The 19,594-nt window shown below is 39.9% G+C and overlaps 1 protein-coding gene across 2 annotated transcripts in view; it reads left to right on the forward strand.

Moving 5' to 3' along the window:
• The window catches only part of TET1 (tet methylcytosine dioxygenase 1), a 132,823-nt gene that overhangs the window by 55,983 nt on the left and 57,246 nt on the right, over positions 1–19,594 (forward strand). The window contains exon 1 of one of the 2 annotated variants that reach the window (XM_044239649.1): positions 7,598–7,629. The exons of the other annotated variant lie outside the window; for it this stretch is intronic. Coding sequence (XP_044095584.1) covers positions 7,621–7,629 — 9 coding nt within the window. The 5' untranslated portion in view covers positions 7,598–7,620. Of the gene's footprint in view, positions 1–7,597; positions 7,630–19,594 lie in introns of those variants that run through there. 2 annotated transcript variants of the gene reach the window in all.

Genomic DNA, 19,594 nt, shown 5'->3' on the forward strand with positions numbered 1-19,594 from the left:
TTCATATTGTTTCAACTCTTCTTCCTTAGAATCTTAGCCTTGGTTTACCTCCAGCCATTTTCATTTTTTCAATGAGTTTTAGACTTGTCTTTGTTTCCATGGTTTCTGAAATATATTCCATGAAATAATAAAATTGTTTTAACAAACTTATTTTATTTTTGTTCTTATATTTATTTTACACTAAAAAAATACTGAATTTTATTTTAAAAATTTTCAAATTTATTTTTTCCCCACTTTTATTGAGATATACTTGACATATAAGTTTAAGGTAAATAGGTAAAACAAAGGATCCTTGCCAGGGGTGAGCAGTACTTGGCTAGTAGAGATGTAAGTTCAAGGTGTACAACATGCTTTTTTTTCCTTTTTTTTAAGATTTTATTTATTTATTTGACAGAGATCCCAAGTAGGCAGAGAGGGGGGTGGGAAGCAGGCTCCTTGCTAAGCAGAGAGTCTAATGCAGGGCTCGATCCCAGGACCCTGGGATCATGACCCGAGCTGAAGGCAGAGGCTTTAACCCACTGAGCCACCCAGGCGCCCCATAACATGCTTATCTGATAGACTTATGTATTATAAAATGATAACCACATTTTGGTGTTCATTTAGAATGTTATTGAAATTTTCTTCCCTTGTAATAAGTAGTAGCATTGGTCATAAATTTACTAGTAGCCCAAACGTTACTGTTTTCTGTGTTTTTCAATTAGTTGTTAGAGTTAGCAGGTCTTAGACGTTATTTTAATCTCTACTAGCCAAGTTGGCAGGGATCCTCTGTTTACCATATTTAATCCAGCTTTTAGTCGCACTGATTGCTCTTCCCAAGCTCATTTGTTTGAATCAGTTTTGCAAATAGAATACTAAGAGGACTGGTAGGAGTTGCCTCATTATTAATGTCCAAATGTGTAACAACATCTGGCGATGCTTCTTCATGCCTGGAGCCCCATGTTCTCAAAAGTCCTCTTAGCTCACAAGGCTGTCATCTCAGTTGTTCCTAAAGCATCCAAATGGTTCTAAGAACAGGCCGCAAAAGTTTTCCTGGCAGCTTTCCAGGCAGGTACAGAAGAGAGGTATTTTAGGGTCAGACTGTAACTTTGGAATTCATAAAAGAGAGGTGAGAGGGGCACCTGGGTGGCTCAGTGGGTTAAAGCCTCTGCCTTCGGCTCAGGTCATGATCTCAGGGTCCTGGGATCGAGCCCTGCATGGGGCTCTCTGCTCAGCAGGGAGCCTGCTTCTTCCTCTCTCTCTGCCTGCCTCTCTGCCTGCTTGTGATCTCTGTCTGTCAAAAAAATAAATAAAATTAAAAAAAAAAAAAAGAGGTGAGAAAAATTCAGCGGTAACAGAAAGCCTTCAGTGTTCATAGACTAGGAGACTTTTTTCTGGTGTTATTTTTGTTTATTTTTATTAAAAGCCCTACACTCGGCTCTGTCTGTCTTTACAATCATCCTCAGTTGTATGATAGTAAAATGTGACGTTCTTCTATTTTATGACACCAGTCTTTTGGGAACTATGGAATTCAGAATTGTGTCCCTTTCTGATTTATGTTTTTATTCCTGTGTTTCTTAATTGGATTTATATTCCATGTTGTTTAAGATGTATATGAAGAATTAAAAGGTAATATAGTCCCAGATTTGAATTTTTTTTTTAATTTTATTTATTTATTTGACAGAGATCACAAGTAGGCAGAGAGGCAGGAGAGAGACAGAGGAAGCAGGCTCCCCGCAGAGCAGGGAGCCCGATGCGGGGCTCGATCCCAGGACCCTGGGATCATGACCTGAGCTGAAGGCAGAGGCTTTAACCCATCGAGCCACCCAGGTGCCCCCCAGATTTGAATTTGCCTGTGATACCTGCCAAAGAAATACATAGAGGGTGGAGAGGAAATGCAGTGCTCTCTTCCTTAATGTAGTAATGACTTCTAAGTTCAGTGAAGTTTTTGTAATGCCTTCATTTTCTCCTCCATTTTGTTTGTGCTATGAAAGACACAAAAAATGATGATAACACACATGCTGGTGTTCCATGTCACATAATGTGAGCCCAGGCAGATCACATTCTTTTTTAATTTTTTAAAGATTTATTTATTTATTTATTTATTTGAGAAAGCGAACAAGAGAGTATGTGCCGGTGTGTACCAGGGAGGGGCCGAGGAAGAGAAAGAGGAAGAATCTCAAGCAGACTCGTGGCTGAGTGAGGAACCCAGTGGGGGGTGTATCTCAAAACCCCGAGATCATGACCTGAGCCGGAATCAAGAGTCCAACACTTAACCGAGTGAGCCACCCAGGCACCCCTAAGCATATGACATTCTAGACACTCTTTAAAAGTGTGTCTTTCTTGGTTGGCTTAATCAGAGGAGCATGCAAATCTTAACTCATAAGTTCAAGTCATAGGTAAGGTTATCTTTTTCATTAACTGTAAATTTATTTGTAGTGGACAGTTTACTTCCCCCAGCACACCCACATGGACCCACTTGGGCTCCTGCTGAGCAGGAAAGCCTGCTTCTCCCTCTCACTGTCCCATTCTCCCACTCTCCCTGCTTCTGTTTCCTCTCTCGCTGTGTCTCTCTCTGTCAAATAAATAAATAAAATCTTTTAAAAAAAGGAAGAAGAAATGCCTCAGATTATGTAAATAAAACAAAGTCTATAAATTAAATGATTTACTATCCACAGGGACATGCCTAAAGGAAAGAGATTTGAAACTGAAAGGGTGGGCAAAATATTCCAGAGAAATATAAACAAAAATAGAATATGCTTCTATTTTAAATTTAAATTTCTGATGATCATTGCCGTTTATGAATTTAAAAATTGATCCAAGAGCACTAAGTTTATCACATCTAGATATTATCGATTATTCTTTGTCGATCTGACATTTTTAAATGGATTACTTTTTTAAAAAGATTTTATTTATTTATTTAATAGAGAGAGGCACAGCGAGAGAGGAAACACAAGCAAGGGGAGTGGGAAAGGGAGAAGCAGGCTTCCCACTGAGCAGGGAGTCCGATTTGGGGCTCGATCCCAGAGCCCTGGAATCATGACCTGAGCCTAATACAGATGTTTAACCAATGGAGTCAGCCAGGCACCCCTGGATTACATTTCTTTTTAATTAAAAAAAATTGTTATTGAGGGTTTGTTTTTCACCTTTATGAGGTATAATTGACAGATTGTATTATACTTAAAGTGTGTGGTGTGGTGATTTGATACACATATACACTTTGGTATGATTCCCTCCATCGTAGTAACATATTCATTACCTCACAGATTTATTGTTTTTTTTTTTTTTTTTTTTTTAAGATTTTATTTATTTATTTGTCAGAGAGAGATCACAAGTAGGCAGAGAGGCAGGCAGAGAGAGAGAGAGGAGGAAGCAGGCTCCCTGCCGAGCAGAGAGCCCGATGCGGGACTCGATCCCAGGACGCGAGATCATGACCTGAGCTGAAGGCAGCGGCTCAACCCACTGAGCCACCCAGGCGCCCCTTTTGTTTTCTTTTTAGTGAGAACACTTGAAGTCTACTCCTTTAGCAAATTTAATTATACAATTCAGTGTTATCAGCTATAGTCACCGCATATTGTACATTAGATCCTCAGACCTTTTTCACCTTATAACTGAATGTTTGTACCCTTTTTACAAACCTCTCCCTATTTCTTCCAGCCCCTCAGTCCCTGGCAGTCACTTTTGTACTGTTTCTGTGAGTTTGACTTGTTAAGATATTAGATTCCAAATATATATGTTTCCATGCAGTATTTGGTATTCTCTATCTGCCATATTTCACTTAGCATAATACTCATACGGATCATCCATGTTCATTCATGTTTCCAATGAAAGGATTTCCTTCTTTTGTAAGGCTTAATAAATATCTGTGTGTGTGTGTACACATATATACATACATGCACATATACTTGACCCCGTTCATCTGTCAGACACACTAGGTTGTTGCCTTATCTTGGCTATTGCGAATAATGCTGCTACCTCATAGAGGTGATCTCTCTTTTTGGTTTTCATTCGCATTTATGTGATGATAGATTATGATTGGCACCGGGACACCTGGCTGGTCCAGTTGGTAGAGCATCGACCTTGATCTCAGGGTCCTCGGGGTCAGGAGTTTAAGCTTCACACTGGTCATTGAGCCTATTTAAAAAGAAAAATATGATCAGCACCTTTTTCAGTACCCTTTGGCCATTTGCATTTTAGTTGTTAGAAAAAAATATCTATTTAGGTCCTTAATCTTATTTATTAATTTTTTAAAAGATTTTATTCATCTATTTGACAGATCACAAGTAGGCAGAGAGGCAGAGACAGACAGAGAGGAGGAAGCAGGCTCCCTGCTGAGCAGAGAGCCCGATGCAGGGCTCCATCCCAGGACTCTGGGATCATGACCTGAGCCAAAGGCAGAGGCTCCAGCCCACTGAGCCATGCAGGCGCCCTGATCTTATTACTAATGAAGTGAAATGTGTTTTTTGTAGAAAATTAATTTAATATTGGAATTTGGCATATGTAGTTTTCTCGATTTTATTTCAGTTTTCTATTTATAATTTTTCATTTATTTTATTTCTTAGAGAGAGAGTGGCAGAAAGGAGCAGAGGAGAGGGACAGAGCCCTGACGTGAGGCTCTTACCCAGAACTCTGAACAGAAATGAAGATCAGATGCTCAGTTGATTGAGCCACCCAGGTGCCCCATGTCTTTATAATTAAAAACAAAACAAAACAACAAAAAAACCAACTTTATTATAAAAGGAACAGATACTAGTTGAAAAAAATTAAAATACCAAAGTGCTAAAAATTACAGTTCCCGTTTTCTTTCTCCATTCCTCCCCAACTCTTTTATTTCACAGCAATAATCTCAGGACTACTTTGTTGTCTATCTCTTCAGCTGTTTTATTTTTTTTTATTTTTAATTTATTTTTTAAAGATTTTATTATTAAGCAACCTCTTCACCCAACATGGGGTTGGAACTCACAACCCTGAGATCAAGAGTTAGGAGCTCTAGGGACGCCTGGGTGGCTCAGTTGGTTGGATGACTGCCTTCAGCTCAGGTCATGATCCCGGACTCCCGGTATCGAGTCCTATGTCAGGCTCCCAGCTCCATGGGGAGTCTGCTTCTCTCTCTGACCTTCTCCTCGCTCATGCTCTCTCTCACTGTTTCCTTCTCAAATAAATAAATAAAATCTTAAAAAAAAAAAATCATTAAAAAAAAAAAAAAAGAAGAGTTAGGAGCTCTAGTGGCTTAGCCACCGACGGGCCCCTCTTCAGATGTTTTAAATCTGTGCTTAGGTCGAACTTTCTCCCCTCTACTCGATCCACATACACAGACAGAAGACTGTATCATATGTTCCTTTTCAGTTGGTCTTTTCATGAAATGTTTTGGATCTTTGGCCATTTCAGTACATGGTATTTCATTGGCTACCAAGAATTCCATTTATAGACATACCATACCATACTTTATTCACCTAGTCCTGTATTGTTTTTGAAATATGTGCTGTTATAGTGCAGTTCAAACAAGTCACCCATAAACATTTCTGTATACTTTTTAAAAAATTCTTTTCCTGGGGAGCCTGGGTGGCTCAGTGGGTTAAGCCGCTGCCTTCAGCTCAGGTCATGATCTCAGGGTTCTGGGATCGAGTTCTGCATCGGGCTCTCTGCTCAGAAGGGAGCCTGCTTCTCTCTCTCTCTCTCTCTCTCTGCCTGCCTCTCTGTCTACTTGTGATTTCTCTCTGTCAAATAAATAAATAAAATCTTTAAAAAAAAAATTCTTTTCCTTATTAAGGAAATATTTAAATCTGGAACTATTTTTAAATTGTTACTTCTCATAGAAGGAGAACAGTAAGGCAAAATTATCATCATTGTACTTATTTTATGGAAATAAAAGGGGATAAAAAAGGAGTGTACTCATGATGGGTATTGGTGGGTATATACCTCTTAGCTTCATGGCTTTGCGTCAAAGTGCTTGTCTGGGTTTCTCTTCTTGATTTGCCAAGACTGAGTCATGCATTAAAAGGTGAATTAGGTAGAAGAAGACGAGAGCTCTGGTGAAGAAGAAAGGTGTTATATACAGACTGAGTGGTGGTGGATGAGAAAGGAACAGTTTAGTCACGGAAGGTGCTGGAGACTGTTTTGCAGGAGACAAGGAAAGACTAGAACAAGTATATCTAAATTAACTTTTCCTTTTTCCTAACCAGTCCTGCCACGTGAGGTACCTGGTTCTGGAAGAGCCACCTTGTGAAAACAAGTTTGGTTTTTTTGTGTGTTTCTTTGATCGTTTGTTTTAAGAATTTATTTATTTGAGAGAGAGAGAGTGTGTGTGCGCATAAGCAGGGGGAGCCCGATGTGGGACTCAATCCCAGGACCCTGGGATCATGACCGGAGCTGAAGGCAGATACTTAACTGACTGCACCACCCAGGCATCCCCGAAAACAAGTATTTTTTTTAAATCAACATTTAGGGTGCCTGGGTGGCTCAGTTGGTTAAGTGGCTGCTTTCGGCTCTGGTCATGATCCCAGGATCCTGGGATTGCGTCCTGTGTCCAGCTCCCTGCTCAGCAGGGAGTCTGCTTTGTCCTCACCCTCTGCCCCTCCACCCTGCTCGTGCTCTTTTTCTCTCTCTCTAATAAGTAACATCTTTTTTTTTTTAAGATCTTATTTATTTATTTGACAGAGAGATCACAACTAGTTAGAGAGGCAGGCAGAGAGAGAGGTGGAAGCAGGCTGCCCCCTGACCAGAGAGCCCGATGCTGGGTCGGAGCCCAGGACCCTGAGATCACGACTTGAGCTGAAGGCAGAGGCTCAACCCACTGGGCACCCCACGCATCCCTAATAAGTAATAGCTTTAAAAAATAAATAAAATCTTTAAAAATTAAAAAAAAAATAAAGTTGACATTTAGAAAGGAAGGACTATTCCTTTATTCTAAAATAATATTTACAAATCAGTAAAACTAAATTGGAAAATCTCTCCAGATTAAACCACCCTGTGGTTTTTTTTCTAAATTCATTTGTGTACTCACTCATTTATTCTTATGATAATCATCCAGCTTTTTAAATAAGCATCTTAAGCAGAAAACAAGTTAGGAGAATAATGCAATGAACACCACTATTTCCGTTAATGCAATTCAGTATTTGACTCTTTGTATGTGTATGAACCACTGGAAGATTGCAGGTTATCGTCTTTAAGAGTTCTACCATACAATCATAGGTTTTCCCATTTGTTCCCAAAATAAAACACATTTGTGAGCCTAGAGGACCATCACCAAGATCTCTCCTCTGGGGTCTAAAGTCCAGGATGACCGCAGTGCAAACAAGTAAGTAGGTACAATAAATTGATAGGATAAAGATCTGTGCCTAGATAGTAAAGGGTGGAGTGTTCAGTTTTATCTGAGCGGAACTGGGGGAGTGTTAAAAATAGTTGGTTTCTACAGATACCTTTCTTCTAGTTTTTAGGTATTTGGGGAGCAAAATTGATGGGGGAGGGTTGAATCAGGAAAGGTCTTTCTACCTAAAATCTGCTACTCAAAGAAGGACTGGGCAGCTTAACTTAGCCTCAGGGGAAGCCAGTCTGGGGTGGGGCTGGTGTGAGGACATCGCTGTTGCAGGACACATTCTGTAAAATTTGGCCAAGGCTGGGATTTGGGAGGCCTTGCTGGCAGGAATGGAAAATGTGAGTTTTGCTCTGGTGTTTCCTGCTTCCTGGGTTCCCTTACCTTGCTGCTCTTTGAGTCTTTATAGAATTATTACCTTCAGACTAAGAGAACCTTACTGGGGCTAGTTCAGCATTTCTTTTTCTAAAAACCCCTACGGTGATGTTGATGTTTAGCCAGGTGCTTGTGGAATGCCGCCTAAAGCAATGAGATTTGCATTTAAAATTGTCTCTGTAAATAACTGCATATCTGATCATTGAAATTTGGGTGGTTTATCGAAGAAGCTGACTTTGTGATTTTATTTAATTTTAATTGATTTAAAATTTAAAACTGAATTAAAGTGAAAATTTTAAAATTAAATACAACTTTGTTGTAATACCACTACATTTTACTTTAACCATTGAAAATTTAGCAATGAATTAATTTGCAGTATGTGTAAAATATACACTGAATTTCTTGGACTTAATATACAAAAATAAAATATCTTTGTTCATTTTTTTTACTTTTTCTGTTTTTTTAAGATTATGGTTTATTCAGTTGACAGAGAGAGATCCCACTGCAGAGGCCGGAGAAGCAGACTCCCTGCTGAGCAGAGAGCCTGATGTGAGACTTGATCCTAGGACCCTGGAATCCTGACCCAACCCAAAGGCAGACACTCAACCGACAGAGCCACTCAGGCGTCCCTTCATTAATTTTTATATTACAAGTTGAAATTATATTTTTTATATGGTGGCTTAAATAGAAATACTAAAATTTGTTTAACCAGTTTCTTTTTACTTTTAAGAAACAAACCTCCTAAAACCTTTACAATTATTTCTGTAGCTCACATTGTATCTCCATGGGACAGTGCTTCCTTAGAATTACAGCAAATGAAGATTTGGGAACCCTGAAGGCTGGAAACCAGTCCCAATTCTGAGGTTAATGCACTAAGGGTAGTAGGTGAAAGGTTAGGTTCTGAAAATGATTGTTACCTAACATTCACTAGAATGGAATATCCAGGGTTACCTGGGTGGCTCAGTAGGTTAAGCCTCTGCCTTTGGCTCACGTCATGATCTCAGGGCCCTTTGAGTTGGCTCAACGGGGAGTCTGCTTCTCTCTCTGCCCCATTGCTTCCCACCCCCACCCCAATTCTCTCTCTTTCTTTCAAATTAATTTATACAATCTTAAAAAAAAAAAGAATGTAGTATCCATCAGGACTGGTACCTCTCATGTTACCTCTCCCACTAATCATGCCTGCAGCATGTTATGGGTACTCCTATAAATATTTGTAGAACGAACACACTGAGGCAAAAGCAGTAGAGATGAAAAACTCAGGATGAAAGGAAGAGGTTTTAAGTAAGACCACCAAATTCCCTGGCTGAATTGGGGTGTTGAATGGAGGAGGCTTCGGAGGAAACTCATGAATTATTTTATTAAGTGAGTTTTGGGGTTAAAGCAGGGTTGGGGTAGAGGTGACTCAGCTTTTAGATGTGATTGAGTTTTAATTGCCTGATGAAGATGCCCAGTTGGGGGATGACTGAGTTTGAAGTTTAGAGGAAAGATCTTGTCTTGCTGTGGGAGTGGGTCATCAGCAAATAGGTATAGACTGGAGGCCCCTATCTAGATAAATGGGGAGCCTGGGGAGAAGACAGAGGGGAACACCGTCATTTTTAAGTGTGTGGAAAAGCCAGCAAAGGAGACTGAAATGACCAGTGGAGAATTAAAGGGAGAACCTTAAAGATGTGAGCAACAGTATTAAAAGATACTCTGGCAGTCCGCTGAATTGACGATTAGGACTACGTTGGTGAGTCTTGGGCAGTTTCGGTGAGGTGGTGGCCACAGAATGCTAATTACACTGGGCTAAAGAGTGTGTGATAGTGATTGCAGACAATTATTTGAAGACTTTTTTTTTTTTTTTTGCAAAATGGTGCAGTGAGATAGGGCGAGAGCTAAATATTTCTCATGGGTTTTGTTTTCTTTAGATAGAAAAAGCCTTAAGTTTGTTATAGCCTGTGGGGAAGCAGCTAGTAGAGAAAGATTTACAGATCTTGATGGTTTGGCTCCAGAATGCTCTCTGATTTTTCTGTTAGGAATGTGTAAATACCCCTGTGCATAGCATCGCCCGCTAAGTGCTAAATAAATACTCAGTATTCTTGGAGCTTATGTTCTTAGAAAACCTAAACAGAAATAGGTACTTCTTTTTTTCTTTTAAGGAAAAACATTGAGGAAGGAGACCTAAGGCCACATGAGCAATATTGGAAAGAACTAAAAGTTGAAATCTTTATTGGTGTCTTGGAGGATCATGAATTAACTAGTTATCTGATGGCCTTCTGGACGGAGTTGGTGAGGCAAGGTCCTTGAATATATCTTTCATCTTGAGGGAGCATTCTAGGCAAAAATGACTTGATAGAGGCTAAATCCTAGTGGAAAACAGGATTTGTCATAAGACCACGTTTCCTGAAATCTTGAGGAGCATTTAAATGCCCTTAAAAAAAAAAAAAAAAAAAAGCATATTTGGAGGCTGCCTTCTATCATGAACCTTTACAGTATAAGTGCATATAAATTACATTTGTCAAATAGTCTGATTGACTTTAGTTTGATTGATTTAGATAATTGGCAATTTTTGTGTTCTTTTCATTGTTTTTTAAATAATTAATGTAGTACTTCATGTTGTGGTATTATTTAATACCCATAAGTTTTCGGGGCGCCTGGCTGGCTGAGTTGGTAGAGTGGCATGGCGCGTACTTAAAATTTAAAAAAACAAACAAAAAACCCCCAACCCAATATGTTTTCATTGAGCCTTCTAATGCTATGAACCTGAAAATTTTGAGTAAAAAGTTAGGAAAAAGGTAAAGCAAATCAGATTTATCTGGAAGTGAGGAGAGTTATAGTCTAGGGAATATTTGAAGAGAAAATAGACAATGACCTCTGATCAGATCCCGAAGAGTTGGAATGTAAATTGAATTTTAATTTCACCCAACTCTCCTTCATAACTTGGTGTGAATCCAGTGTGCATTTACAAAATTTGCACAAAAGGTGAGAATATTTTTTTTTTATTTCTTTTCAGCATAACAGTATTCATTGTTTTTGCACCACACCCAGTGCTCCATGCAATCCGTGCCCTCTCTAACACCCACCACCTGGTTCCCCCAACCTCCCACTCCACAAAGGTGAGAATATTTTGAATAGCAATGCTATAGTGTTACAACTAAAAAATGGGTGAATGAAAGTAGGCCAGTGGGTTCAGAAAAACAATAATTCACACAATCTAGGAAAAGAAACAACCATAGGAATTGAGTTGTTCTCCTAAGTTTTAAGCATTGACGATAATGTTAGGTCAGTAAACAATACTAAATATTAGTAACTAATGGAATACATCATAAATGTTAATTATTACTTTGCCTGGTTACTCAGCCTTTCTAAATCTTATCAGAAGAATGGAGATACTGATACTAAGTAGGAAAAGCAAAGGAAGTAATTCCTATAAAACGTCAGTGATGATGCCTGGCAAGGAGACAGTGGTCAATACATGCGTTATAGCTACTGATGAATATTTTTTTTTTCCTCAGTTGTGGATTTGAGACTGGAGTTAGTAGGTTTTTGCTCTATGGTGAAGGAGATACAACAAAAATAGAACTACCTAATAGGTGTTTTTCCCCTAAATAGTTCACTTCTACACACAGTTAAGGTTCAACAATATGTGTAAATGCATTATTTCATTTAATCTTCACAATAAACTGGTTCAGTGAATGCTGTTACTCATCCTGATTTATCTTAGGGAAACTGAGGCTCGATGAGGCTTTGTAGAGCAAAGGGGGCTTGCTCTTGGCCCCATGGTTGGTAAGTGATGGAGCAGGGAAAGTGGCTGAAATTTGTCTGATTCCAGTAAAGCCCCAATTCTGAAAACTATATGTAGCAAGGTACACAAAAAGACTAAGTATTAACTACACTGGGCACTAAGAGTTGTGAACTTGAAGCATAGGGAAGGCTGTTCGAGAAAGGGTGAAGAAGGAACGGGCATTGCGTTTGGCTTTGGAATCCTCTAAGTTGTAGGCTCGGCGGGACACACCTACAGCCTGGGGACAGAGGCACGGAAGCGTGGAGCTTCCTGGGACACCTAGATTTCAGTGTTTCAGTTGAGACTCTCCTTGGAGGTCTACAAAAGAGCACGTTAAGGAATGATGGAATTTGGCAGTTGAGGGCTCGCCTAGAACCTTGGGTAGCCATTTAAGATACTTGAATGAGGAGGGAATTTGATAGGATGATAGCTTGAGGCGAATTTGGTGTCTGAAAAGGTTTTTTGTCTTTTTGACTCTTAATGTATTGTACTGGCTTAGCTCCCAAGGAAGAGGGCAGGAATGAGGACACCTGGGATTAGAGAGGTTGGTTCCTAGGTCAGTTTTGTATACATTCAGAACCATTCTACAATTTACATGTTTTTGGATTAAATAGAAGTTGTCCCTCCCCCTAATAATACGCTTCCCCTTCTCTGCCCTACCCCCCCCACCCCAGGTAAAGGATTTACTTTGGATTCTGGGACCCTGTGGCCAAATGAGGGTGGAGTTTTTGTTGGGGGTAGGAGTAAAAAGGTTAGACTAGGAAAGAACTCTGGATGTGGTGGATCAAAGTGGGAAAGGAACTTTCAGAGTCTCTGGGATGGCTTCTGTTCAGCCCAGGCAAGGAAGAGCCATTAGGCTTTATGGCACCAAGGTAGGACAAGTGGGGATAAGGGCAGATTTGGTCCCTTTGCCCCTACCTCCCTGCCTTTCTGTGAACTTTGAACATCTAACAGGGTGCCTGTAGGCAAAGTGGAGAAAACATTACAGAGGCAAAGCTCAAATATTAGGGCTACAAAATGTGGTGGGGTAGGTGTCTTCTTTTTATGCCTCAAAAAGGAAAAGAACTAGACCATTGTACTGCTGTAGGAAAATAAGGCAACTGTTTTGCAGGTCCCCTTTGAAGAAGGATGTGTGTGTGTGTGTGTGTGTTCAATGTTTATTTTAGCTTTGGTGAATGGCTGGTTTATCTTTTGATTGCAATTTGGGTTTGTTCGAAAGCAGTTGTGCGGGGCAGGGTCTGACCTCCATGCTTCTGTGGGAATGTGGGAGGACAAATACCGCATCAGGCATGATTGCATCATATTCAAGTCAACATTAATGGAGCCACTAGTGATTCTCCTGAAGTTTTTGTCCAAACACTTAATTTTTCTGGTTGAGGACATAGGTCCTGAGGGTGTCCCTTCTAATCAGGTATAAATACTCTGTGGGTTGTTCCTTGTCTTCTACATGTTAGGTTTTTTTTTCTTTTTTTTAGGGGGGCTTATTTATTTATTTGGGGGTTCGGAGGGGCAGGAGAGAGAGAAGCTGACTCTTTTAACCTGGAGCCCAATGTGGGGCTCTCGTGGAGTCTGTCCACCTCACCACCCTGAGATCATGACCTGAGCTGAAATCAAGAAGTAGCATGCCCTTAACCATGAGCCACCCAGGCACCCCTTCTACATGTTAGTTTTTTGAATTCCTCAGAGGGGATTAAGATCAGTTCTCGGTTGCTCAGATAGGGTGAAAAACAAACAAACCAAAAAAACTAGATATTATGATGCGATCACAGTGCATAAGCAGATACTTCTACATCTCTGGAATTAAAATTTCCTGAGGAGGGCTATTATGGAAAAAATGTTTTAAAAGACTACTGGGTGGGGGCTGAAAAAAGAAAGCAAAACAGAACACAAAAACCATAAAGGCAGGTTGAGAAACACTGATCTGCCTGCAGTAAAGGTCATAGTCTTGTGGATCATGTCTCTGTACACGCTTTGAAAGACTTTCCATGTGATCTGAGCAGCTGTTTCTAGATCCAGGAAATACAGCATGTATGGAATGTGCGTGTTGGGAGAGGCGACAGATTCTGTCCAAAGGGCATAGTCATTTCAGAATAAAATACCACTCTGCTCAGCGCCGTTTGAGCTCATTCATTCAAGAGTGGGTGTGAGTAGCACTACTATAGGAATGTGGAGAAATGAGAAAACAGGGTGCTTGACAGCTATTGAACCCAGATCTGATCTAAGGTGATCGACATTCCTGTCGGTTTAGAAGGGGTAGGGGGCCCAGAGCAACAGATAGTCTTGTGACTAGCATAGAGTGCAACGCAGAGACTGGGAGAATTTGAATTACTGTCCTTAAAACGGTACACTTGGGCTCTTTTGGGGTGGTAGAGGAGGAAGAGAAGAGACACTGGTGGGCATGAGCTTAGGTCCCCAGAGTATATGTGGCACTTGAGAGAGTAAAACAGCCAGTTTTTTGTGAAATACTCCCTTCAGAAAATTGACACATCTCTCTCTTTTTAAGATCTCTCTCTCTCTCTCTCTCTTTTGAAGATTTCTTATTTATTCGACAGAGAAAGAAGTCACAAGTAGGCAGAGAGGCAGACAGAGAAAGAGAGGGATCAGCAGGCTCCCTGCTGAGCCGAGAGCCCAATCTGGAGCGCCATGCCAGGACCCTGAGCTCATCACCAGAGCCCAAGGCAGAGGCTTAACCCACTGAGCCACCCAGGCCTCCCAGAGACTTGGCATCTCTTTAGAGAGGTAGATGTTAACAAGTATTTTGAGATTCAGAATGGATATTTGGGGATGCAGTACACCTAAGCAGATTAAATGTCAAGGAAATCTTCATTAAAAAATAACATTCATAATGTAGTTAATGGAGCCTGTTTGACAAAAGTACCTTGGGATTGTACCTTCAGTGGTAGGAAGGAGTCAGCCTCTTCCAGGTCAGTATTTACTTGAATTTCTTCCTAATGCTGGCACAGATGTCTCACTGATAATTTACAGTCCACTGTGGTGGATGTATTTATACCACAAAAATCGGCCTACAGGGCAAAACAGGGTTCCCTCCCCTCTCAGTTCCCAGCCTGGTTGTTAAATATTTACCAGTAAAGTTTCTGTAGGACAAATATACCTTCCTGAGTATTAACAAATGTGTATGTACTCCACAACCTTTCTTAATGCTTTGGTATGTTTGTGAGTTGGTACTACACAAACTTTTAGCTTTTTTCACTTACTATATGCTAGAAATCTTTCCACAGACCACTTCAATTTTGGTTTAAATTTAAAGGAAGTACATTTTAAAAATCAAAACAGTATTTAATCAGGTCTGGGTTTAACAGTTCCCAAGCTCCTGTATTGTTTTGGACTTCCTCCTCCTCATTACTTGTATTTTTTTTTTTTGTCTTCTTCCAGAGTTTCTTTATGCAAATAGGAATACATATATTAGTTCCCCATACTTTTTTTTTTTTTTTAAGATTTTATTTGTTTATTTGACAGACAGAGATCACAAGTAGACAGAGAGGCAGGCAGAGAGAGAGGGAAGCAGGCTTCCTGCTGAGCAGAGAGCCCGATGTGGGACTCGATCCTAGAACCCTGGGATCATGACTTGAGCCAAAGGCAGCGGCTTAACCCACTGAGCCACCTCGGCGCCCCCTCCCATACTTTTTATTAACATTAAAAAAAAAAAACGGTATATTTAGGTTCTGGATCCTTTTTTTTTTTTTTTAAATCCTGGACATCTGCCTATTTGGAATGGAATCTCTTTTCATTCTGTTTTATAGCTGCAAGGTAATATGTAGATATGCCATAATTGAATTAGTGTGCTACAGGTGGACATTTGGGTATTATCAGTTACTTGTTAAACTATACAAAGCTGTCAAAACATATCATTAAGTGCAAGTATAACTTTTAGGATAAATTCTCAGAAGTGAAAACGCTGTAGCAAAGGAGAGGTTGAATTTGTAATTTTGATAGCTATTGCCAAATTGCTCTCCAGAGGGATGGTAAGATTTTGCACTCCACCACCATTATATGAGAATATATATCCCCACAACTTCCCTAAGGGCCTATCTAGTGTTCAAACATTTTGAAGTTTGCTGTTCTGATCAGTGAAAAATGTTATCTGTGCCATTTTTAATTTACACTTTTCTTAGAATTGAGCACCTTTTTATAGTGTCCACCTCGGGATCGAAGTGACGTTCAAATGAGTTATTGCAGTAAGGGGTGTATATTATAATATAGGTAACATTCTTTGGATTGTAACTATTATAATGAAATTGTTAGTGTTCCCTCATAGTGATACCTCGTCCTTACTGTGCTAACAGCTTTGGTCATATGGTCTCATTGAATTCCCATCACAATCTACCTGACCTCTTAAAAAAGGAGAACACGAAAGTTCAGGCTACATGGCATCTCCTGGACCAGACAACTCCAAAGAATTCCTCTTTCCCTATCTTACTGTTCAAGGTTAACCAGTAATAGGGGCACCTCGGTGGCTCAGTTGGTTAAGCGTCTGCCTTCAGCTCAGGCCATGATCCCGGGGTCCTGGGATCCATCCCTGCATTGGGCTCCCTGCACAGCAGGGAGCCTACTTTCCACCTCCCTCTGTCTGCCACTCACTCCCTTTGCTTGTGCTCTCCTTCTCTCTGTCAAATAAGTAAATAAGGGACGCCTGCGTGGCTCAGTGGGTTAAGCCTTTGCCTTCAGCTCAGGTCATGGTGTCAGGGAGCCTGCTTCCCACCCCCTCTTACCCCGGTCTCTCTGCCTCTTTGTGATCTCTCTCTCTCTCTCTGTCAAATGAATAAATAAAATCGTTTAAAAAAAAAAAAAGTCTTCAAAAAAAAGATTAACCAGTAATAGAAATTAGATTGGTTTATTTTCTTTTCCACACTTCTGTTTAAAAATAAACATGTTTATATATTATTTACATGTCCTTTTTAAACATAAGGCAGTGTTGCATATTTTTCAAGTTGCATTTTCACTCATCCATGCTTTTTTTTTTTTTTTTTAAGATTTTATTTATTTATTTGACAAACAGATCACAAGTAGGCAGAGAAAGAGGGGGAAGCAGGCTCCCTGCCGAGCAGAGAGCCCCATGCAGGGCTCAATTCCAGGACCCTGGGATCATGACCTGAGCCGAAGGCAGAGGCTTAACCCACTGAGCCACCTAGGCGCCCCTCTTTTTTTTTTCTTTTCTTTTTCTTTTAACAGCTTTATTGAAATCCTACATGTAAGATAAAGTTTGTTTTGCTGATCCACTTTTAACAACAGGAACTTGAATTTTTGGTTTTTCCCGAATAACAGTAAATGTTTGTTCTGACCACTCAGTTTCACTATGAAGAGCAAGTGAAACTGAGTAACTGTTTTCTTAGTGCACATACACACATACACGGACAATTACATTTAATAGTATCTGCTTGTAAGAGCTCTGGTTGATTTCTGAGGACAGAGAAAATCTTACTAGCCCCTGCTGAAATGTCATATGTCAAGCTGTTTTCTTAAAGGTCAGTATTTGGCATTGTGTAGAACATGTTCTCTTGTACCTATAGACCTCATGTTTTCAAACCGCATGATTTTAAGCAGTTATGAGGTAAGAGACTTCTGGGTGGTTCAGTCAGTTAAGCGTCTGGTTCTCACTTCAGCTCAGGTCATGATCTCAGGGTGGTGAAATAGAGCCCCACATCATGCCTCGTGCTCCCTCGCCGTATCCCTCCCTCTCTAAAAAAAAAAAGTTAAATGAGATATAACTGAATGATAAAGGTCAGTTTTTGTTTTTTTTTTTTTAAGATTTTTTTATTTATTATCTGACAGACAGAGATCCCAAGTAGGCAGAGAGGCAGGCAGAGAGAGAGGAAGAAGCAGGCTCCCCGCTGAGTAGAGAGCCCGATAGGAGGCTCGATCCCGGGACCCTGGGATCTGACTTGAGCCGAAAGCAGCGGCTTTAACCCACTGAGCCACCCAGGCGCCCCCGATAAAGGTCAGTTTTTAATTAAGCTCATTACTTATGAGAATGTTCTATGTTTATAGTACATAAATCTTAAAAGGTACTCAGTATATTCTCTTTAGAGCGATGTGTATGTTGAAGTCCCAGTATCTTAGATATGCATATTCGTAAAATTAAAAGCATCAAGTAAAAAAAAAACAAAACTGGGGCACCTGGGTGGCTCAGTGGGTTAAAGCCTCTACCTTTGGCTCAGGTCATGGTCTCAGAGTCCCGGGATCAAGCCCTGCATCATGCTCTCCGCACGGCAGGGAGCCTGCTTCCCCCTCTCTCTGCCTGCCTCTCTGCCTACTTGTGATCTCTGTCTGTCAAATAAATAAAATAAAATCTTAAAAAAAAAAAAACCAACAAAAAAAAACCCTTCTCTTCACTTCTGTTTCCCCATGGTAACTGGTATTAACGTTTTACCTACTGGCTTTCAGCCTCTTGTTTATTTAGGATCTCTTGCCATGCAATCACTAGACTGATAAATTCAAGTAATGGCTGCACATTATTTCACAGTATGAGTATGAGTGTCTTTATTTCATACTTTCTCTAGTATAAATGTCATATTGCATTATAATTTGCTTACCTACTTTTCTGCATTTTTAGTTTTGGCATTTGGATGGATTAAAAAGTTGCATTTATTTTCATTTGCTTGTCTTCTAGGAAAGTCAAACAGCTGTTGATCTTGTGGATTTCCACTTAAGCAAAAGACATATTCCTCTCCTTTTCTCACTCTTCTATTGAGTCATTTACCATTTCTTGTTGATTGTGGAAGCTCTTTTACATTAAGAATAGTAACTATTTAGGGGCGCCTGGGTGGCTCAGTGGGTTAAAGCCTCTGTCTCTGGCTCAGGTCATGATCCCAGGGTCCTGGGATTGAGCCCCACATCCGGCTTTCTGCTCAGTGGGGGGCCTGCTTCCCTTTCTCACTCTGCCTGCCTCTCTGCCTACTTGTGATCTCTGTCAAATAAATAAAATCTTAAAAAAAAAAAAGTTAAATATAGTTTATTTCTACTAAGATTTTTTAATGTGAAGAAAAGATTATTTAATGTTTAATTATACAATTGGGTAATGCTTACATATTTTATGGCTATTATGAAATTTGGTTTAGTTTTTTAGTCAGCAATGGACTCAGGTATATCACCTTCATTCAATAGGAAGTCTCCTGATCTTATATTTTTCTCTCCCTGAGTCATTGAATAGAATGTCGAGAGCCACACTAGAAATTAGGAGTTGTAGGTTAACTTTACATTCGCTCCCGACAGCAGTTGGAAATGCCCCTACTGTCTCAATTCCTTTATTGTAATTTTAGATGAGCTGTTGGGTTTTAAAAATAAGGGTTTTTAGGGGGAATAGAGAGTGATTGCTTAATGGGTACAAGGTTTCTTTTAGGGGTGATGAAAATGTTCTGGAATTAGATAGAGGTGATTATTGCATAACATTGTAAATATGTTTAAAAACCACCCTTAATTGTACAGTTTTAAAAGGTAAACTGATTAATCTTATTTTGTAGGCATTTCATCTAAAAAATTGTTTAAGGGATTATATCATTCCCACTAAACACAATGGCTTAAATGAAAAGACAGAAAATACTAAGTAAGAATGTGCAACAGTTAGAGCGATCATAATTACTGTTGGGAGTGCATATTGATAACTACTTTAGAAAATTCTTTGGCCTGTCTACTAAAGCTGAAGTTAACGTACACACACACTTGATAACCCAGCACTTCCAAAGATTACAGTAGCATTTATAGTGGTATACAACCAAAAATAACTCCAATGTCCATATACAGTACAGTCAGTAAATACATTGTAGTATTTTCACTCAGTGAATTTACCTACAATAGTAAGAATCTGGGGCACCTGGATGGTTCAGTGGGTTAAGCCTCTGCCTTCGGCTCAGGTCATGATCTCAGGGTCCTGGGATTGAGCCCTGTGTCGGGCTCTCTGTTCAGCGGGAAGCCTGCTTCCCCCCCCTCTCTCTGCCTGCCTCTGCCTGCTTGTGATCTCTGTCAAATAAATAAATAAAATCCTTAAAAAAAATAGTAAGAATCAATGGACTGAGGCATGTATGAATCACAAGTATAATTTGAATGAAAGGAAGTCGGTTATGTCAAGTTTGGAAATAAGCAATGGAAATCTGTGATAGATATCAAAATAATGGTTACCCTTTGGCAGTGGAATGATGACTAGATGGGAGTTT

The sequence above is a fragment of the Neovison vison genome, chromosome 2 (genome assembly GCF_020171115.1).
Source record: "Neovison vison isolate M4711 chromosome 2, ASM_NN_V1, whole genome shotgun sequence".
NCBI classification, from domain to species: Eukaryota; Metazoa; Chordata; class Mammalia; order Carnivora; family Mustelidae; genus Neogale; species Neogale vison.